General features: G+C 39.1%; 1 protein-coding gene across 1 annotated transcript; it reads left to right on the top strand.

Annotated features, from left to right (window-relative positions):
• Positions 1 to 1,179: 1,179 nt before the first annotated feature.
• LOC113227167 (remodeling and spacing factor 1) lies at positions 1,180 to 20,787 on the top strand. The gene is made up of 19 exons (XM_026460045.1): positions 1,180 to 1,423; positions 1,499 to 1,686; positions 3,401 to 3,597; positions 3,836 to 3,974; positions 4,258 to 5,930; positions 6,244 to 6,317; positions 9,159 to 9,382; positions 10,071 to 10,251; positions 11,154 to 11,252; positions 11,391 to 11,548; positions 12,414 to 12,558; positions 14,419 to 14,558; positions 15,658 to 15,777; positions 17,100 to 17,218; positions 17,822 to 17,943; positions 18,347 to 18,452; positions 19,303 to 19,522; positions 19,997 to 20,246; positions 20,750 to 20,787. Exons 1-19 carry the CDS (start codon positions 1,279 to 1,281, stop codon positions 20,785 to 20,787), a joined length of 4,338 nt encoding a protein of 1,445 aa, XP_026315830.1. The 5' UTR covers positions 1,180 to 1,278.
• The last annotated feature ends 2,509 nt before the right edge of the window (positions 20,788 to 23,296 follow it).

Genomic DNA, 23,296 nt, shown 5'->3' with positions numbered 1-23,296 from the left:
ACTCCTTCACTAAATAAAATTAACATACCCTCAAGTTATCATGTTCTAGTACTTACAGTTTTTGCTATGCGTCCATCTACCAGCGAATTGCTCTGGACCGTACTCCTTAAATATGTGTACATATAGATTTACAAAAACCAAATTATTTTAAAATTTGGCAAGATTTATAAATAAACTACTTAAATAAGTCTGATTACATGAAATATTTGGGCTATTGTGTGATTTATAGACAAAAAAATAACACATGCCTGTGCAATGTAACATTCGATTGATTTGCACTTTTTCTAAAGCCACATCCTTTAATGCTGCAGCGTCGCATTTTTATTAATACCTAATTATTCTCACTGTCAATATTTTTGTCCAATTTAATTATGATACATGCGAATAATTCAATAGTACATTTGGAAAAACATTTGTTTTGACATTTAATTTACTTCCCTTTGAGAACGGTATCATGTACCTCATGTACTGCGAAATGGACACGGTTGGCATTTAAGATGACGTTACGTATTTTCGATTCCCGTGTTTGACACAGACCAACGTAATGCTATCTCTTTTGGCTTAAGACGGTACGTAATAGTTAAAAGACAATAGCATGTTTATGTTTTCGACGTCGAAATGCATCATATATGTACATATATAACGTCTGATGACAAGTAATGTTGAGTAGAGTTTTGGAATACGACCCTCAATGCTCAAGTCAGGATTTGAGCAGACTTGAGTATGATTTCAAGCTCTGGAAATACGACCCTAATGGCAAGGACTTGAGTATGATTTCCAGTGCTTGAAATCATACTCAAGTCCTGACTTGAGCATTGAGCAGAGTACGAATACGACCCATACAGTATGAATATTTTCTTTTGGACGACACAAGAGAACTAGAGAAAATACTATAACTATCATAATTTCCAAAAATAATTGAGTTTAATAATTAATTTCAGTAAAATAAAAGATGCTTATTTTGTGAGTGTACAATAAAGTGCGCTTATTTTCTTCATTATTTTTACAAGATGAATGATTCCTAGGCTTCGACAATAGTCGCACGCACAGTAATTAAAAAAGCAAACATTGTCTATGGTGGCGATGGCTGTCATTTGTCGAGTTTTATTTTATTGTAGAAAATAAGGAAATAACTTTTCAATGCTTGTATAATGAAGATATTTTCGTGAATCATGTACATGTTTTACAATTTTCCAATAGTTCTAAGTGTAAAAATCCTATGCCGATAATGTCGGCGCCGTAATAATGTATAGTAAAAAAGCTTAGTAAGTTTCGACGATGGCGTCGGACGGTGAAATTTGTTGTACGAATGATCCTAATTTCGCTGTTATTTACTCGTTTTTAAAAGTATTTGGTAAACTGTATGCTTTAGAGGTGCCTACGATAGCGAAATTGCAGGAGCTGATAGAGAATACACAGGAAGGTATGCTTCTGTGCACGTAATATCGTGTAAAAGTATAAACAAACAGGCTTATGCTATATTGCTTGTGTGTTTTAGTGTTGGATCCGCTGAAGGAGCTGCACTTACGGCTGCTACGACGGGCGCTGAAGTCTGTGCAGAGCAATCGATGGGAAAGATGTTTGATCAAATTCTGCCATCAGCAGGGTCACCACCAGGAAGCCTGGGAAATAGAGAGGTTTTCGTACAAGAAAGCTAACACACAAATCAAACTAAAGGTGTTAAAGGTAATGTTAAGTTTGCTGTTAACAGATATGTTACTTTCTTGTGATGTTCTTAGTAAAAATGTGTATTCAAGCACATAGTTTCATGAAATGAGATGCTATATGTAGGGTAAAGAGTATAAAATTTTATTAATTTTATTTCTCCACATTCATATAATTTATACTTATTCTAAAGACCTTGTCAATTTAGGCGTCAGGTTATTGGCAATGCAACACTCTTTTCAATTACATATAATGTATATTATGTTAATTCTTCTATAATTAAGTTACATTAAATACTAGCTAATATTCTAAACTTAAACGGTCTTTGCTAAATAATACTATTTCTGATCATTATAAATGTACACTGTAACATTTCATCATTTAGCAATATATCTTTAATTTTTTTTGAAAAGTTTTTTGCTTACTTTCTTACTTTCCCTGAGCCAGTCTATTTTATTGTATATTTTTGGTATTACATACTTATCAGGTCTTTTTCCATAATTATTGTTAACTTTACATGTCTTTAATTTCCTTTTTCTGTTGTGTTGTACTTCTTATACACTAATAATTTATCCTCACTCTTACAATAATTTTCAACGGCTACTGCAAATTTTACTTTTTTATCAACTGGCAAAATTTTACATAATATGTATTAACTGCCTCGGTGGCCGAACGGTTACCATGCCGGACTGCCACGCATAGGTCCCAGGTTCGATTCCCGGGCCGGGAGAAATAGTTGTATGGCCTACAATTATTTCTCTCGTGAGTTTGGGTGTAATTTGTGGTTGTCTATGTGTGTGTCCGTGGCACCCGCGACACAGGGTTTCCCTAGTGCGGGGCTATGTTGAGTGTGAGCGTTATTTATTATTATTATTATGTATGTAAAATATTATTTTACATAATATCTGACTTCAAAAAAAGAAGGAGGTATTCAGTTCGACTGTTTGTTTTTTTAATGTATGTTATGTGATAACTCCGATGTATAAATGTGGTACGGTGTTTGATGAACTGATTTTGATGATTCTTTTTTGTTGGAAAGAGGGTACTTCAGATGTGGTCCCATTTAAATTTGAATTAAATTTTAAAAAATATTCCTCCGCTAAGGGTGGCAAACTTGGAATGGAATGGATGAATGACTTTTGAGGTCGGTTTTTTTAGTCTGTACTGCTTTTATTGTTTCATAATCATCGTTATAGTTTTTCTTAGTGTTTTGAAATACATACTTTGTTATGCAATAAACCACAAAAAATAAGGTATAGTTTGAGATTTTTTTAAATTCATAATAACGACACATCCGAAGAACAGAGTCCGATGTGATTATATAGCGAAAAAAGAATAAGTACGTTAAGAGAATAATTTCGTTATTCAAACTAAGGCCTACTGTAAGGTGTTTAGAGAATTTATATATCTTATTTCGTTTCGGAAATATAATATCGAACAACACTCAATCTGACATCCAGAGCGAAGAAGAACGACCGAAACATACTATGTCCTGAGAACAAGTAGTCTTACACATAGATCTTTGTTCTACGGATGAGTCGATAATGTTTTATATCAAAGTTTGATAATGTAACTTCATTTATTTATATTGGACCCTGACAATTTCAAATAAATGGGGGCTCTTAGAATATACAACTGTGCTATGAAGTGGAATGTGGACACTTTTCTTTTGGCATTATCACCAGGAATAAAATCCAAAAGTTTTGACATTATTGCAATAATTTATTTACATCAGGTGCTGTTAGAATACCAGTTCACGTGTCATGGAAAATTCAAGAATGCAGTAAATGCAATACCATGCCCTGAGCTTCGTCTTGAGCCAATTGGACGAGACCGTGCAGGCCGTGTGTACTGGCTTCAGCTTGACCATGATGCTAATCTTAGGCTTTATCGTGAAGACCAGGATGAGGAGACTTGGGATCTTATTGCCAGGTATAAATTGAAGCTTTGTCTATACACTATAATAATTGTGATCACTATAAATAAACTGCTGGTTGCAAAGATGAGTGGCTGCGAGATCTGCCAAAGTCTGTACTCAGGATTAAGTATCTTAATAAAACTATTGTGCCAGTTGTTTTAAGCTCATTTCAAAAATTTGGTACTTCATATGGAGTATTTATCTTTTTGTCTCTTTTCTGTGTCTCACATTCTAATTACACTTAATTTACAGCAATAGAGAAGAACTGGTAAGAGTGATAGGGCAATTAAAAAGTGGCAATGAGATATGTCCTTCAACTGTCAACAATGCAAATGAAGATTCAAGTAGTACTGATATACCCTCACAGGTTGAACAAACGGAAGTAACTCAGGTAAGATATTATTAATCACAAGGGATATACTAGAAATGAAATTAAAAGTGTAAATTCATCATTTGGTCTTTTTACACTGTACAGTTCCTAATAGACAATATATCTACAATAATAATTACTTAGTTCAGTGATCTCAAGAGGTTTTTGGTTCTCAACACCTAAACTTAGCACTCAGTTATATTTAACATTGCATACAGCTATGTCGAAAAGTCCCTTTTTTCTTTTGGACATGTTAAAAATCAAGTTTGTATACATTTTAAGATTATCAATGTGATTCTTGCAGCCAAATAAAGTTGAAGCAGAAGAAGAAGATGAATTTTTAAGTCCAGAATCTGAATCAGAGCATGATGATGACATTCAGAAACTTAGCAATGCCGCAAAAGATAGCAAGCAACAAGAACAATCCACAGAAGAAATTGAACAGAGCAATGAAACACAAGAGAAAGAATCAAGTATTATAACACCAGAAATTCCTGTAGAAACTCCATCAGAGAATGCTGAAATACAAACCAAAAGTGATGCAGAAAATGATAGTGACACTGAAACTCCATCAACAAATAACGAAGCTACTACACCTTTAGAAGAAACTGTATCTCTAAATGATCCAGAGGTAAAAGACTCTGCATCCCCTAAACCAATATCTCAGTGCAGTGAAAACGATAAAATGGCTGATCCCAACAGCAAACAAGAAACCCCTGAAGATGAACCAAGGAGTCCTTTAAAAGAACTTGAAGAGAAATCTACTGCAGAAAATGTTATAGAACCTCAAGAAATGGTTAGTGAAGCAATAGAAGAACCTGTGATGTTGATAACAGGTGAAGGTAATGGTGCAGATTGCGAAAGCTCCTATTTTATTGGAGAAGAGATCTCAGAACCTGTTATGTATTTTTTCGGTGAGGGTTACGGTTTCGACAACGATACCGGGAATCCAGAAGCCATTGAAAAAGAAAACGATGCACAAAAATCAGATGACGATGGCAGTGACGAATGCATAAACGGCGAAAATCACGAAGTATCAAATTCAAGTATAAGTAAGTCTCCAAAAAGTGTGAAATTAAAAAGCAAAGTTCCTGCTGTAACTAAACGGTCTCTCAAAAAACAATCAACAGATCCCTCAGAAGCACTAAAACCGGATGGTAAGAAACCGTGTGTGCGAAATTTGGACAAATCTGATGGCTCTAATTCAAATTCTAAGGGTGTGGAAAGAGATCTAAAAAGAGAAAGTAGTGTAAATGATAAATCAACGACAGACAGTGAGAGTTCGAATAAGAATAACGTAAAGAAGAATAGAAGTAAAGTTAAAAAGAAACCTGCAGTTGCAAGGAAATTGAAAGTGAAGAATCCGAAGAATGTTACGAACTCTGTGGCAGAACCTGACAATGGGCATGATAGTAAAACAAGTATTATTGAGAAGAGGAAAAGTAGCTTATCTTCAGAGGACCAAGAGGAGGAGATCACGGAAAATGAGAAAGAGAAAAGTCCTGACAAGGATTTAAAAGGCGAGGATACCTTACCTCCGAAAAAATTGCGCTTGGAGACTACGCCAGAGAGTGATGCGGTATCACAGTCCAAGGAAACTGTAGATACTGATATAAACAACAGTGATGATAAAAAACAAACTCAGAGTGCCGAAAAGAAAGAAATTGATAGCGCAGAAAAGAATGATAATCAAAAACCTGAAAGCAATTCGATATCACAAAGGAAGAAGATTAAAGCAAGCAAAGGGAAATTTAAAAGAAAAAGAGTAGAGAAAATAAAACAGGGGGAAAATGACAATGAAGAAAGTGATTTGAAAGCAACAAAAAGCAAAAGTAAAGCAGTTAAGCGGTCGCTATTGGATGCAACGATGAGTGACAAAAGTAAATCAGAATCTCAGAGTGACAGTGAGGAGGATGAGCCTGCTTTGCGCGGCAAGCGGCTCAAGATCAAACCTAAGAAGATTGTCAAGACTTCAAGGTAAGAAATTGTTACTCTACTGGTTTCATACTGCAAGGCTGCAATTGAGGTTCGAATACCTAGTGCGGCATATATCTAAGCGTTAATTTCTAAGTTAGTACATTTGTGAATATCTGGTAGCAATACCTGTCGCTAGCGGTGAAGGAAAACTTCATGATGCAACCAGCATGTTGAAGAAGATTCACAACCCTTAGAGAATGTGTGTACTCCACTAATAATTGTTCAGCAATTGGTCAGCGTGGCGCACTATGGCCTAAATCATCGCCCTAGTCAATTAGACACATTATCAACCAATAAAATAATTTTATTGCAGGAAAAAAGTGGAAGCAAAATTAAAAGAAACCCACTCCAGTGATGAATCTGAAGAGGAGACGTTGTACAGCATAGGTATTTTGAATTTTGACATGTTTTATCAGGTTTTTGACACACACACAGTGCACAGACACCATTTGAACTCATGCACCATTAATTAATAAAAATGGAAGTATCTTATTTTGCTACGCTTTGAACCCAGTGAAGGTTACATTGTGAAAAATTGCTTCACTTGTGGGCACGTTGTCATTATCGTCTAGCCTGTTGCCATATCACGACTATCTGTCGTGACTGTGTCGTGGACGTTTATTTTACCGTTGAACGACTGTCGTGTTCAGTTGTTCCTACTAAATTGTGACGACAATTTATCGGTTCACGGCAGCCTTCTTGTCGTTTACACGACACAAACGTGCGGAAAAAGCTGCGGTTATCTGTCGTCACATTTTTATCGTGACTTTTTATTTATCGTTTGACGACTGCCGTTCTAATACTTCCCATCGTCAGGACAATCTGTCGTCGTAACGTCAAAGAAGTCGTGAATGACAGTCGTGTTGTACTATATGTGAACAACTGCATTTAAATATACAAGGTACGACACTTTAAACAGCATGACTATCTGTCGTGACGACATAATGAGAACGCGCCCTGTGTTGAATATTTTTTCATGCAGTAAATTTTTCCACCCTCCCTTTTCATAGAATAAATAACACAAACGCAACTGCAATCACAAACACCACGCCCAAAAATATATTCGACACATGTTTCCCCTCTTTACTAAATATGACAATACTGTCTACTGTAACTGCCTCCGTGGCCGAACGGTTACCATGCCGGACTGCCACGCAGAGGTCCCAGGTTCGATTCCCGGGCCGGGAGAAATACTTGTATGGCCTACATTTATTTCTCTCGTGAGTTTGGGTGTAATTTGTGGTTGTCTATGTGTGTGTCCATGGCACCCGCGACACAGGGTTTCCCCAGTGCGGGGCCATGTTGATTGTGAGCGTTATTATTATTATTATTATTATTATTATTATTACTGTTATATTCTCAAGCTCACGATCTTGTGATACTAATAAATGGCACGAAATGCGAAATAGTTGATGCGTGCGAAGTTATAGCGTCTACGCTCTACCTGCAGAACAGGCTAAGGGATTTTTTAATGGCCAGAAAAAAAAAAAAAGGCTTGTTAGTTTACCACAGACGTTTGCGTAAATAAAGTTTAATTTATGTTGTAACTATTAACTAAAAATAGCTATAAGATAAATCAATGAGCTTCCCGTCATACTTTAACAGGCTTAGGGCTGCCTGTAAATGGTCTAATTTAATTTACTTTATATAAATCTGTGTCACGTTGCTAATATAAGTTACCTGCGCATTTCGAACTTCATTGATTACATTTAATTGGTAACTATGGTTATTTACACTTTCATAATTATTACTCCTATCCTACTATTATTTTCAAATACCTATTATTATTATTATTATTATTATTATCCCAACAAACGCACGTTAATTGAATAAAACGCACTTAAATTATATTTTGCGAATTGTAATAAAAAAAGCAATAGAATATCAAGCGTGAAATGTAGCATCAATAAACTATTTCGCGTTTAGCACCAAATGTACTTTACAAGTACTACAACATTTAACGTTTGAAAGGTCAATGTTTAAAAGGATTACAAGCTATATTTTAATCAATGACCACGCTGTAATTATTTTCATATAGAAGACAGTGCCAACTATCAAATTTTAAGTGAGATAGCTAAGGATAAATATGGATTACTTTGCTTGCTTGCTATGCTACGATAGCGATCAACGCATTGCAACGTTATAAAGTTATGTCGCTGGTTTCAATTTACTATCGATACCCCAATCCCAAGTAAAAGAAAAGTATGTTAAAATTTTAGCAGCTTTATTTCTTTTATTTTTATTTTTCAATTTAACGTTATAATTTGAGCTATATATTATATTAACCATTTCTACTCTTTACGACGCATTTCCAAGACTTGTTGATGGCTCAAGACAAGCGTCGAATATACACCATTGTTCATGTGCTACCATGAAATTTTTTTATTTAAAATAGACGCCTCCACCCGACAATAGGCGGTAATGTGACCGACGACGATACGCGTTTATTCATAAGTAAATACTTCAATAGCTCCTCGAATCGTAGTAAAAAAAATCTTTATTTCGAAGGTAAGCAAAAAAACTATAATGAAACAAAAACTTTACTCTAAAGGTTTTATCTATGAAGTGATGATCGTTTTTTGTTTCGATCTATGATATTTGAAATAAGTATGATGAACGTGTACAACTGTGTATTCACAAAGAGCAACGTCTAAAGTTTACTACTCATTCTTAGGCCGTGTTCCCATTAAATCGTAACGTTTGATTTATTCTAACCTGTTCCCATATCACGACTATCTGTCGTGACTGTGTCGTGGACGTTTATTTTATCGTTAAACAATTGTCATGTCCAGCTGTTTCCACTAGATCGTGACGACAATTTATCGGTCCACGGCAGCGGCTTAGTCGTTTGCACGACAGAATCTCAATTTCATTTAAATATACAACCCACGACACTTTAAACTGCACGACTATCTGTCGTCACGACATAATGGCAACGCGTTAGAACTGCCATCGTCGGTGTTTTGTAAAAAGGGTGTAATCGACATTTCGTAGTTATGAGAGCGCTTACGGGGAAAAAATACATTGTGATTAAATCTACAAGAAAAATGAAGAAAATTTTTGGACCACGTGGTTGTATTCCCCAGACCACTTTGTCATAACCCGTGACCAAGTGTGGGACATAATTAGTTGATGAATTTGATATACTCCTAGTGTTATGTTTTTATAAATACAATACACACGTTTTTTTTGTTTTGTACTTATATAAAAAAAATGTTTTAAAAACAGCAGGTAAGAAGAGTAAGAAAGTCAAACGCAAGCCAAAATCGAAGCCTCAGAAATCAGCAACTCCTGTGACGACTGCAGCGGGTGCGGCAGGCTCCGGGTCGGAGGACGCGACTCCCGTGCGACATTCGCGTCGCATCGCGCAAATGAAGATAAGGGAAGAGGCCGAACGGAGGCATTTGGAAGAGGTGGCCTTGAGAGAGATGAAAGCTATACACAAGAAGAAGGTACTATACAATAGTTTGTACAACCTTTAACGCAAATCCGTGCAATCAACTTTGCTTGCCACCAACTGTAGCAATACTAGCCGAACGAGGTACGGCCTGCGTACATGAAACGCATCATTACGACCTCAGTGGCTCAACGGTTTGCATTGTGGGCTAGATGCGGAGGTCCCGGGTTCGATTCCCAGTAGGATCAATCTGAGAAATGATCTTTTCCTTAATTGTTTTGTTTTTGTGATACCAAATAAAAAAATATTAAGTGACGAGTATGGTGCGTGATGGTAAGCTACACGCCTGTCTATAACAGCACTGCCACTGCGCTCGTCACCCTGAGACATGAGTTGATAAGTTCCATGTGCCTGTAATTTCAAAACCGGAACACAGTAATGATGACATTACTACTTGGCGGCAGAAATAGGGAAGGTGGCAGTACTTCCTTGGACGAACTCTTTCATAAGGAGCTGTACTGCTACTAGTAATAAATGCTAAATAGTTAAGGTCAAGAGTCGATGTGCCTACTAAAGCCTGACACACAGAGCGAATCGGATGCGCGATGGGCGCACGCCCAATATGTTGTCGTCCATGTAAATACACGGAATTAGACCCGCCCCGCACCCGACCCGCACCCGACCCACACCGGACCCGCGCCCGCTCTCTGTGTATTTCACGCTTAATGATGGTGCGGGTGCAGAGTGCGGAGTCGGAAGAGGAGTGGCAGGCGAGCGACGGCAGCAGCAGCGGCTCGCGGGCGCGTAAGGGCGGGCAGCGGCGCGGCGCCGCGCGCTGGCGTCCTTCCACCTCCACGGGGCCCGAACCCGACTCCGACTCCGACGAGCCGCTCTTCGACCACCACGAGCCCCACGAGCCCGACCGTAAGTACTACGTGCGCAGTGGGACAGGAAACACTACAGGTGTTATACACTATTACTCTATACTAAAATAAATAAATAACGCACACACTCATAGTACCGCACTAGGGAAACCATGTGTACGGATGCCATGGACAATGGCATGGATACTGTGGCGGGAAACGCCGGTATGCGCCTGAGTCCACCGATACATCCGAGCAACTGCGGCATGTCGGTGATCGGAATTTAGCTAAACTAAAGAATAATGTAGACATTCCCTTCTACAAATTTCGGGAATTCTCGGAATTTATTATATTTCCATATGCGTATTATTTATTTATTATGCGTATTAGTTATTTTATTATTTTATTATATTATTTGAGTACATCGGCGACACATTATTATTTCCTATTAAGTTTTTGTTGCAAACTATTGTCTCAAAAAATAATAAGTATAAAGTTGTGTCTCTGTAGGCACTTACGTATTTAAATACTTTAGTCATTTAAAAGACAAACATAAGACAACCTATTTTCGGGAATGTTTACAAAATAAATAGTTAAAAAATTAATTTTATATGCAATGATAACGAAATGGGTATGTCCATACTAAGAAAACGTTCATACTTTAGGTAAATGAACTCCCCCAATTCCGATCACTGCTTATCAGTGTGCGCTGTTCTCCCCCGCCGTTGTCCGCTTTGCACTGTCCCTAATAGGTTATACTGCAAAAGGACGTGGACGTTGCTGCAACGTCTTGCACCATAAAATCGGTAGAGGTAGTGCGTCCCACAAGACTCGTTGTATCAAACGGATGAAAGAGTGGTGACGACTGATAAATCCTGTGCTTTTGAATTGGAAACATTTGTTAGGACAAACTTCGAAGGTCTTAGGATTATGTAAAGTAAATGCACTACAATATGTTCACAGTGGATTTCAACAAGTCCGATCATGAGTTCTCACCAGAATCGGACTTAGAAAGTGGAGAGCCGTCAACGCCTCTCAAGCGCGCCAGAACTTTGCAGGAAGGTAAGCATCTTCGGCGCAAAAGGAGTACTGAAACAAACATAGGTAATGTTTATTTTTTAATTTTTTTTTTGGTTAGTGCAAAAAGCGATATCTTTCGACACGGATATTAGAGCTACAATAATTGCTTTAATGTTGCAGAAAAAGATGATGGCGTATGCGAGCATTGTGGGAGTGGCGAACAACCAGAATGGATCTTATTATGCGACAAATGTGACGCTGGATACCACGCGTCCTGCCTAAAACCTGTACTCTTTCTTATACCTGAAGGAGACTGGTTTTGCCCGCCATGCAATCATGTAAATATTACTTAACCTAGGCTCTACTTTCTTTTACACAAGATTTAACAACATATACTTGTTCTTTATACATATATTGCATATCAAAAATATCTAGGTGTGTAAAACGGCATTCTGTAAACATTGCTTACCACTTTTAAAACGTTAATGAACTTGAACGAACGTTTTATCTAAATATTGCAATGAAGACTAGATGGCGCTACTCGTGTTATTAATCAAAACTCAAAAGTGTTTTTATATCATTCACGTTAATGATTTACAAATGCACATAACACACAGTTAGTATCCGATCGACTGTCGCATTTATTATATTAGCTTCAGTACTAACATAACTTAAAATTTGTCACGAGTGTAGTGGGCGTGACGGTTTGATATTTGATATATGTTTATATACTGTTAAAATCAGTTAGGGCGCGTTTCCATTATGTCGTCACGACAGATTCTCGTGCAGTTTATCATGTGGTTTGTATATTTAAATGAACTGTCGTTCACGACTTTTTTGACGTTACGACGACAGACTCATGACAATCGGAAGAGCTAGAACGACGGTCGCCTGACTACAAATAATACTTCACGATAAAAATGTGGCGACAGATAATCGCAGTTTCAAACGATTCTGTCGTGCAATCGACAAGGCGGGCGCCGTGAACCGATAAATTATCGTCACAATCTAGTGGGACAGCTAGACACGACAGTCGTTCAAGGATAAAATAAACGTCCACGATACGGTCACGACAGATAGTCGTGATATGGAAATAGACCCTACAGCCGTCCAACGACAAATAAAACGTTGCGACATAATGGGAACGCACCCTAAGCAGTGTATGGTTCGTTCGAGATTATTTTAATGACGATGTTGTTTCAGGAAATGCTTATAGCGTCTCTAGAGAGCGAGCTGGTTAAGTACGACGAACTGCTGAGCGTGGTGGAAAAGGAAAGAGAGCGCAAGAGACTCGAGGAGCCCCCGCCACCTGCAGCGGAAGACAAGAAAGAGGACAAATCTCATTCAGGTCAAAATTACTTAGTATTTACTGTATATTGTTTATAAATGAGAATTGAAAGCGACTGCGTAAATCATTGTCAATTTTTTGTGGCCAAATGTATAGCGTCGAAAGAAGAGTTAGAAAGCCGCTAGCTACAACAGACACTGTAAACTCACAATAGTAGCCCTCGACCATCGAGTATATAACCAGAAATAGAGACGAAATAAGGCATCCATTCCTGGCAACTCATCAGGAAAATGGGACTTATATCACTTTTAAATATCAACTCTCCTTTGCACTGAAATCACAAATTAGAAAGCTGATGAGTACAGCACCAACAACTGACCTGTGTCTACATCTCCGTATATTCCGAAGATATTATGTATAAGATCTCTAACTATGGGGGGCTGTTCCATTCGGGGTAAGGGAAAGACAGCAAAACACGTAATTACAAAACAAACGAAATGACATTTCATCAGTAATTAAATATTAAATATGTAATTTTTCAATTATCGTCCATTATAGCAAAGCTCAATTTAAAGTGGTCGATTTAATGTAAAACAATTGTTGACACCCGTCAATTGTTTCGAATTCGGACTGGCCAATCGGAGCGCAGTAATGATTGGGTAAAATACTTTTCAAACAAATTAAATGATATTTCGTCTCTATTTCTGGTTATACACTTGATGCCCTTGACTCATAAAGACATTGTTCATAATTTTGAATTAACAAAAAAAAAACACATAGGAGTCTATACAACCTCAAATGGCTTTGTTTGATTACGCATAACAGTGAAATTGTTGAATCAATTACTTTGTGAAAAATATATAGTGAAATTGAGGACATACTTTGATTACTATACGGTGTGAAAACACGGTTCCTAAAAATTTTCAGGGTAGACAAAAACACAAACTTACCTTGAAATTTTACATTTTTATATCACCTGAACTGAATAGAACATGTCGGCCCCTCCTACGTAAAGTATCGTATGTCGAAATTGTCAAGTTTACAGGGAAGCGTTTTAAAGTTCTCAATTCACTGCAATGAGCATAACACGTGACTTTAGCATTTCTCAGTTTTATTCGGCAAAGCTTGTTACTCGCATAGAGTATTGTTAAATCCTATATATCGGTTAGATGATCTACTAGATGATCACTCTGTCAGTAATGAGGTTTTGCCAAACAAAACGGAGAACTTTAAAACGCTCCCCTGTAAACTTGGCAATTTCGACATACGATACTTTACGTAGGAGGGGTCGATGTATGGTATACGATTGTGATATAAATTTTTCAAATGGTTTTAATATCGTTTGTAAAAAAAAACGGAAATAAAGCCAGTGGGACACTGACTGCCACTCGACCCAAACAAAATGAACCATGTTAATACGGGAAAAAATTAAATTCGAGCTGAGGTAGCATCGATTCTTAAAACATTAAAGTCTCTTTTTGTTCTGTTACTTTTTAATAACGTAAGACCGTGTAGATAGGAAGTATAAATGTCTAAATTTTGCAGTATGCTTTAAGGCTATCAGCGAAAAGTGATGTAACTCCATGAAATGTATTTAGAAGATTTTTTTTTGTAATATCAATTGACAGGTCGAACAAGTCTCTTACCTGGTGTTAGCTACACGCTTTAGAGCTTTAAATCACACTGCGCCTGTCACCCTGAGACATGAGTGAACAAGTCCTATGTGCCTGCAATTTCATGGAACTCTTTCACAAGGCGTGTTACTGCCACTATGTAATAATGATAATGCATTATTTAAATTTGCCAAATTTATTTTATATATAGCTATCATATATGAGAAATATATAATTATTACATTTTTTTAGACATGAAAATAGCATCCAAATTTAATAAAAGCTAAAAACCAAGATGCCTGTACAGAGTCGGGGTCGGGCAGCGGCAGCGCGTCGTGGTCGTCGTCGGAGGAGGAGGGCGCCGTGTACCGGCTGCGCGCGCGCCGCCAGCTGCCCGTCAGCTACCGCGCGCAGGAATACGACCGCCTCATCTCCTCCGCCATCAAGGTAGCCGACGTTCGAGTCCCGTGGCAGTGCTGGCCCTGCCGGGGACTCGTCCTAGTACCGAAGCTCGTATAACTAAACATTTGTGCTCAATATCGTGACCTTACCGACCGACGACTATCTCACTAGTGTCACAGTACAATTATTAACATATTATAAATATTAAGAAGAATAGCAATTTTTTTCAATAGTAATATTAATACGAGGGATTACAATCTCAGTACTCTGTACTCTCAGTGATAAAAGTTCGTGGAATTACATCTATTTGCCAAGTTTTATTGCATTCGGTTACCGGAAAGTGCGCGAAGCCGGTTTCATCCCCTAGTTTGCCACCTTTATTACGTGGAAAATTTTCTTTAAATTTAAATGGGGCCTGTACTAGGTACCCTCTTTCCAACAAAAAAAGAGTCGTCAAAATCGCTTCACAAGGAGTTATCACGAAACATACATACAGACGAATTTAGAACCTCCTCCTTTTTTGAAATCGGTTAAAAAGTTCCAATATGTTACACCGTTAGCTACAAAAAGTAAAAAATCAGGGTGGAAAACCCAATTATAGTTAAAATATGAATTAATTTATTTATTTATTGTGTAGGAAAGCTAACATGATGCATATACAACAATTGAAATGTACAATACTTAACAAAGTTTAAATGTATACACCATTAATGGCTAACACAGCAAACTATACACTTTGATTTTATGGACTTTCTTCTTACTTCTTTTTATTTTATTCATTATTCTCAGAGGGGTCTGCCTAGTACCGTCCACTAACTAAAACGCGGCTATAATATCCGTTTTAAATATAATAAGCACAATAATCTCTATTTAAAAACAGTTAACTCTAATGATGCACAACTAAGATTATTATCATTAAACAATATCAATATTCTAAAACTTCGTAATGGCTTTTATGATATCTCAAAAAAGAAATTGGCACATGACACGTTTTAAAGCACGGCAGCAATTTGACGATTTCAAGTGTAATTTGCGTTTATGAAATAAAGATATATAGAAATTTCAATTATAAATACAGGAAGAAAACTACGACCAAGAGATTTAGTCCTACGTGTTTATGAATAATGCACTAATATTGTTTCAGGAGGAATATGTTGAACCGACATCCAGCGCAGGTAATCAAGGCCGCGGGAAAGATATCTCAACCATCATAGAAGCAGCCGAGGAGGAGAAGCTAAAGGCCGAGAGAGAGGCTCTTGAACAGGTAATCTTTTATTATGAAAATGGTTCACATTGTTGCTCGTTAGCTACAAATAGAAATTTAGAAAAAATTCTATTACAGTTAAAGTATGAACTTTCAAACTTACAGGTAAAATACCTTACGTTTTTTTTTAATTTATTTTGGCGCAGTTACAAGATACAAATTATATAATACAAGTAAAACTATGACACTAAACAAAAACAAACATATTTGTTGGTCAATAACAATCGCGCACAACATGCAAATTAAATTTTGCAACTTTATGAATATGGCTAACTAAGTCAATAGAAAATGGTCAATAGAAAATGTGTATATTTTTTAATAAAATTACTTCACTCTCAGATGAATTCACGTGCTTCCGTACAGTTCGGGGTTTTTTATAATTTTTACAAATGTGTCGGTGTTCTGGTGGAATATATCAAGATCTTTACATAAAACATTATACTGCCTGCATAAACGTATGAGCGGGCTACGTGACACATTATTTTTAGCACAAGGCACTTAGTGTCTTAGAAGATGGAAGTAATATACCAGAAATACACTTAGTACCTGATCTCAAATCCGAGAATTCTTTGTACAATGAAAATCAAATTAACCTTGAGTACTGCCAAGAACACCCAGACCAGAACCAATTTAGAAAATTTCGTTTCCCAATGGTCCTGTCGGGAATCGAACCCGTGACCTTCTCATATAACGCCGGCAGTCCTAACCGCTGGTTCATCGAGGCATTTTGTGCCTATACAGTTTAGAACACTTTTTCTTATAAGGATGACACTGAATCGCATTAAAACGTTGGAGTCCTTTTCGTTCTTATAGCACGGACATAAAAGCTTTTTCTGCGTTGATAAGTGGTGATTCCCGGACACGCTCTCACTAATAAAGTAACATAATTGTTACAGCATTCAACCGTTCTTTTTTCAAATTCTTTTATGCTATTTTTGCAAATCAGAAGAACTCTTATGACGTCACAAAAGATCCAGGAAGTCTACCGCGGAATACGAGTCCACGTGACTGCGTCCGCAACGAAGCTTATTCGTACTACATACATATATCAGTTTTACGTTGAAAGTAATGTCAAAATTCGATATGAAAGCTGTCATTTGACATTTCGGAATAAGGACATAATGTCAAATCAATATCTTCGTACGCGATGATCGTTGCTCTATATTTCGTGGTATACCACCTGTTCTCAGACTTGGTATACTTCACAAGTTATGTCGTGAATGTTTTACAAGTGTATCTACCGAATTATTTACCTCCTAAACTAGACTCGCAATTGTTACCCGTAAGCCGTTAGCAACATGTAACCACTGATGTTATTTCAGGGCCAACCGGTAGAGAAGCGCGCGAAGAAAAAGCAGCGACGGAAACCACGCAAGCTCAACTCGCTGGAGGTGCCTTCGGAGGACGACGACGAGACCGATGAGGACTTCAAGGACACTGGGTAAGAGAAATCATAAATGTGTCACACGAATGCACCAATGGACGTTAGTCCAGCTCTTCTGCTCTCTTTGTAATAATAAACACATTTGCATATCGGTAACTTTTGAGATCTTGTCGCCTAAAGTGTTATTGTCACTTAAAAACATGTCAATGAAAATGTCAAAAGAAGCAATCTTGGCACATGGCCAAACTTGGCCCTGCGTAACACGCATTTACACTTCATCTGTATTCGGAGCTTTGAACAGAACATCTGCTCAAGCTTGGTACACGTTACTGATCAATTAGTCTGATTCTTTTCAAGGCGAGGTATGTCAACGTGAACGTAGAATTTAGGGGAGGGGGGCTCACGTCTCGCAATTCACGCGCTATACATATATTAATATGAATAAAATAAGAACAGGCGAAGAAAATTTGACACGGATCCGACGCCAACAAGCGCCCGATGGCGACTGACTTTTTTGACTTATACCCCTTTTCACTAGAGCCACAGAATTGGCTCCCGGTTCAGTACCCTACTGATCTTACTGGGAATTACGTTGACACCTCCTTATCAGACTCTTCGGGATGCTCGATTAAATTAAAATTAATTTGTTTAAATGTTTAGCCTGGAGTCGACGTCGGAGGAGATTTCGTCATCTGCGGAGCGCGATAGCTCTCCTGGATCGGCTTCGTCCGACGACCTGCCCATCCGTCGCGCGGCCAGGCCCAGCCGGCCCCACCACAAAGGTACCTTGTTCTGGCCCCCAGTAACGTCCTTCTGGCAAACTCTTTAAACGTCTCAATATTCCCGAGATTGAAAACATCAGTCTCGAATCTGGAAATGCCAAAAAATCGTCGAGACTCGCAAAATTTTCGAGAACCCGGAAGTATGATGCGGAAATCATAGCCAATATTACTTAATTCTGAACCACAAACAAAATTTGTAATATTAAGAGTTTTGACCTGAATTGGACGAAATTAGCAGACTCCTGCAAACTTTAGTAGCTACTTGCTATGTTTGTGACACATTGGTATTTTAATTCTTGGTAATTTTAAGTATTTCAGGTCATCCACAATCTAGTTGAGACGTGCACATTAAAGTTAAAAAGGAACTATATACATTCTTGTTTTATTGTGACTAATTTTGCAGAACGATCAAAACTAACAGAATCCTCGCCCGAGGTGAAGAAGAAAAAGAAAGGAGTGATAGACAGCTCAAGCGAATCTGGAGAGAAAAAAGAATGGGCCAAGAAAAAGTGAGTTTCAAAGTTCTTTATAATAAATACTACATGTCAACGATAAACTATAAAGTCATTCATGTCTTGGAATGAATTGAGCCACAAATGTTTTTTTATTTGGTTTTTATTTTTCATTAATGATAATTTCTCAAATAACGTTCATAATCATCATTAATTTAGCTCTAAGTAGAGGATGAAGGCCGCAGACGAGCCTAATGTGAGTTAGGGATTTCAAACGTTTACGTTTATCGTTGACGAGAGGTATTGATACTAAACAGTCACAAATGTACGTAGTTTAGAATTTAAGTCATAGGTACATGCTGCCACAGGGATTCGAACCGTCGGCCTCTCAATTGAGAAGCAACTATTCTCCCAAAAGGCTACCACCGCTCTTTTTATGTTGTTCAGCATGCATAGAAACCAGAAACAAACAACATCAGAGACCACTACGTTTATAAGTAACAGTGGAATAGTATAGAAACCATTTATTACAACGCCACAACACAAGAAAGCCTAATAATAATAAAGACAAAACAACAGTAGTAGCAGTAGCGCTCCTTGTGAAAGAGTTCGTCCAGGGAAGTACTGCCACTTTACGTATTTCTGCCGCCAAGCAATAACATGAACATTACTGCGTTCCGGTTTGGAAGGGTAAAGGTGCTGGTGACATTACAGGCACATGGAACTTGTCAGCTATGTGTCAGGGTGACGAGCGCAGTAGCAGTGCCCCTAAGCTCTTAGTAATTTAAAGCCCTGAGTGGCACTGCAACTGTTATGGACAGGCGTGTCGCTCACCACCAGGCGCACGACTTGTTCGTCCTGTCACTTAGTATTATAAAAATTAAAAGAAAAACCGTTTTTCTTTCAGATCAAAATCGAAATCGAAGAAGCATGACAAATCACCAACCAAGAAACCACGCAGAAAGGGCGGCCTTACACAATACGACGCGGAAGGCAACGTCATACGAGCCCGAGTCACGTACGGAGGACTGAGTGGCGATGAGGGACTCAACGATTGGTCGCCCAAGCACCGGACGCGGCAGAAGAAAATTAATTACACGGAAATTCCTAACACCGAGTCTGAAGATGTAAGTGCAACTTATACCTATAAAGCGCCGCGTAACGTGGACACTTTAGTGTCTTACTTCTCGCCCTCAAATTAGAAGCTTGTAGTAGTAATATAGCTCCTTATGATAGAGTTCGTCCAGATAAATACTGCCACTCTACCTATTTCTGACGCCAAGCAGTAATATGTGGGCATTACTGTGTTCCGGTTTTGAAGGGTAAAGGTGCTGGTGGAATTACAGGCACAGGAGATTTGTCAACTTATGGCTCAGGGTGATGTGGGCAGCGGCAGTCTCCCTGTTCTTTGCGATTTAAAGCTCTGAATGGCACTGCAAATGTTATTACAGGCGTGTCGCTTACTACCAGGCGCACGACTTGTTCGTTCTGTCATTTTATATCATAAAAATATTTTTTTAGAAGTGCTGTTTACGGTAAAACAAAACATTACATTCAGTTGTGGAGTATAATATGTAACTTACTACGTATCAAATTCACAGGAGATGCACAAATCTAGCGGCAAACACATGCCAGACAGCTCAGACGAGTTTCATGTCGACGATTCGGACCTCACTTCAGATTCCGATTCAGACCGGATCAAGAGAAAGAAGGAGGCCGAATCCGAAGAACAGTCTGAAGAACGGAGAAAGGCACTCAATGACCTCATTAAGAAAACTGCTGTGGTGCCTCTTGAAAAATTACCTGATGACGTAACTAAGGCGAAGACCGAAGAGCTACAGGCACACCTTGGTGAGTTTATTTTCTATTTTTAACAATACAAACACTCTATTACATACTTACCGGGGCTGCGTCGTTGGATCGGAAGTGCCTACCGCTGAGTGTATCGCCGACAGTGCAAGCGCTCAGACAAGTCCTTTTACAACCTCAGCATTCGGTTCCGCACGACTGCACTTGGCGGGCAACGTTATTTTCACCTCGCTGAGCGCGTGCTTAGGTTCCTTTTGCCTCGTAATGAGCGCCTGGTGTCATTAGTCAGATTTAGTAGGCTATTATAGCGTAGGTATTTTCGATTTTCTATAACAGTGATGTGTCTATTACGTAGTAACTGTTAAGTAATCTATGAGCTTACTCTGTAAAACATAGTTTAATTTGTTTGTTTTTATTATTTCTTTTCACCTCGTTTGTCGCGTTAAACTTTTACGTTGATAAAATTACTGTGCAGAACTGTCAAAATGTTTTAAAATCAGCTGTGACCTCGCACCCATGTTTGGCACTGTGTTAATCTTTTGCAGTCATTGGACGCGGCGCAAGCGACGACATAAAACTGTGACGTCACGGCGCTGGCCATGTTAGCTATTGTGATATTTGTATTATTTATCACTCTAATTTGAGAGCCAAATGTGGATATAATACTCGACTATCGAGGCGGTATACTACGGGGGCTGAACGATGTAAATTTGTAGCAGATAGATAGATAAATTGTCTTTATTCAGTGTTTTACATCACAGCATTACGTATAACAAGAAAAGGACGGTTACAATCAATAATGCACTGAAACGGTTTCGGCTCAGCACAATGCTGCCAACTTATTCTGCCGACACAAAAATAGTTGCGCAAGCTAGCTGGGCGCGGTAACGAACAGTAGGCGGCAAATCAAGTGCAACTGTTGCACTACAAATCCGCTACTATTACAGATATTGTGCTGCGAAGTTATACATATATTACTATTATTATTGTACTGTATATATAATATATAATATTATTATATATTATGTATACAGGTACTTTCTGGCGAGTCAAAACTGTTATGAGCTAATATTGAATGTGAATGTAACGTCAGTTGGGAGAGTGAGCTATAGGAAAACGTCATGTATTTTGTTTTATCAGTGTTAAGGGTCAGTCAGTTTTTTCTAAGCCATTTATTGTCAAATATATACATATGTACTGGATCTCCTTACGGCTTCGAACATTTTTGCCTTTAATTAAACATTTAAAAGTATACACTCCCATGCCGTTAGACATTACTTGCTATCCCATGTGTTTTTTTTTTTATTGTGACTCGGCAAAATGACTGCACCGCGCCTGATGGAAAGTGCGAATACAGTCCAGAGATGAGAGTAACGGATGGAAAACACAAATATCTTCACTCCGTCACTATCATTTTGCCGGTCTGGCCAAATGCTTCTTCACACTACGTTTGAAGGACCCGATGTTATAGAGGGGAGGGAATACATGCGCCGGGAGTTGGTTCCACAATTTGATGGTTCGGCATAAGAACGAATTGCCAAACTTTTTAGTGCGGGACGGTATTGAACTGACCGTCCAACTGTGGCAACGCAGTCCGGCACGGGTGGTCCGCTGATGGAAAGGAGAGGAAGGGATAAGGTTGAATAACTCTTCAGAGCACTCACCGTGGTACAGGCGATAGAATACGCTAAGAGACGCTATATCTCTGCGAAGCTGTAACGACTCCGCAGTTACATGAGGATTGTTGACAACACGGAAGGCGTAGCGCTGCAGTCCATCTAGGGCATCGAGCAAGTACTTGGCAGAGCCGTCCCAAAGGTGCGAACAGTACTCCATGCTGCTTCGGACCTGAGCTTTATACAACAGGTACGCAGCTCTGGAGTAAAAAATCGGTGCACCTTGTTCAGGATGCCAAGCTTGCGCGACGCGGTACAGATGACGCTCTCTATATAGTCCTTGTTGCTCATGTCCTTCCGGATGCTCATCCCCAGCAGGCTGAGCTTGTCCTGCAGCGTCAGCGTTGTACCCTGAAGATGGGGAAGTGGAAGGAATGGGGATTTTTTGGAACTGAACGCGCATACCTGGGTTTTCTTGGCGTTGAACTCAACCAAGTTTCGGGAGCCCCACGACGATATATGTTCCAAAACATGGTTGAGCTCAGCGACAAGTTTTTCCCGGTTTCTCTCAGGGTCCTCCCGGCTGCTTGACGGTTGCTTATAATAGCAACCGTGCACTGTGCTATCATCTGCATAGCAATGAATGTTGCCAAAAGGCAACAAGTCATTGATATGCAGAAGGAACAGCGTGGGCGACAGCACGGAGCCCTGTGGCACCCCAGCATTAACTGTCACGAGCCGCGAAGTGCCTCCGTCAACAAGGACACGCAATCTTCGCTCGCACAGAAAGCCGGAGATCCACTCACAAAGGCGGCCGGGAAGACCATATGCCGGAAGCTTGGAGAGGAGACCACGGTGCCAGACCCGATCAAAGGCCTTAGCAATATCCAGACTTATCGCTAAGGTTTCGCCCTGTTTGTCGATAGCTTCACCCCAGAGATGCATTAGATACGCTAGAACGTCACCCGTTGATCGGTTCGGCCGAAACCCGTACTGTCGATCATTAAGAATGGAGTGACGTTCCAGGTGCCGGATTATCTGGATATTTAGAATCCGCTCCATCACTTTGCAGAGCACTGAAGTGACAGCTATTGGGCGATAGTTTGTCGGATCAGACCGATCTCCTTTCTTGGGGATAGGTTGCACGTTGGCCTCCCTCCAAGCTAGGGGCACGTTACCAGATTGGTATGAGAGGCGGTATAAGCGCGTCAGTACGGGAGACAACTCCGCCGCACACCTTTTAAGGACGATAGGAGGTATCCCATCTGGACCATAGGCTTTCCGCACGTCAAGAGTCTGCAGTTCCTTGCGGACATCACATTGCCTGATAACTATATCAGGCATTGTGACTCCGCAATGGGGAATTGACGGCGGTTGCGCATCTTGGTCGTGAATGCGCGAGTTAGCCCCAAAAAGGTCGGCCAATAAATTGGCTTTCTCTTCGGGGCCATAGGCCAAAAATCCATTGGGATACCT

The sequence above is a fragment of the Hyposmocoma kahamanoa genome, unplaced genomic scaffold (assembly GCF_003589595.1).
Source record: "Hyposmocoma kahamanoa isolate Upper Pololo Valley unplaced genomic scaffold, ASM358959v1 202, whole genome shotgun sequence".
Lineage (NCBI taxonomy): Eukaryota > Metazoa > Arthropoda > Insecta > Lepidoptera > Cosmopterigidae > Hyposmocoma > Hyposmocoma kahamanoa.
Note: the sequence above shows the minus strand (reverse complement) of the source record. Positions and strands in the feature narration are given on the sequence as shown.

Bases quoted from the DNA above. Each gene is read 5' to 3' on its own strand.
- LOC113227167 (XM_026460045.1), top strand. From the start codon at position 1,279: ATGGCGTCGGACGGTGAAATTTGTTGTACGAATGATCCTAATTTCGCT. The intron at 6,318-9,158 runs GTATTTTGAATT...TTTTAAAAACAG, and splicing joins GGAGACGTTGTACAGCATAG to CAGGTAAGAAGAGTAAGAAA. The intron at 18,453-19,302 runs GTGAGTTTCAAA...TTTTTCTTTCAG, and splicing joins AAAGAATGGGCCAAGAAAAA to ATCAAAATCGAAATCGAAGA.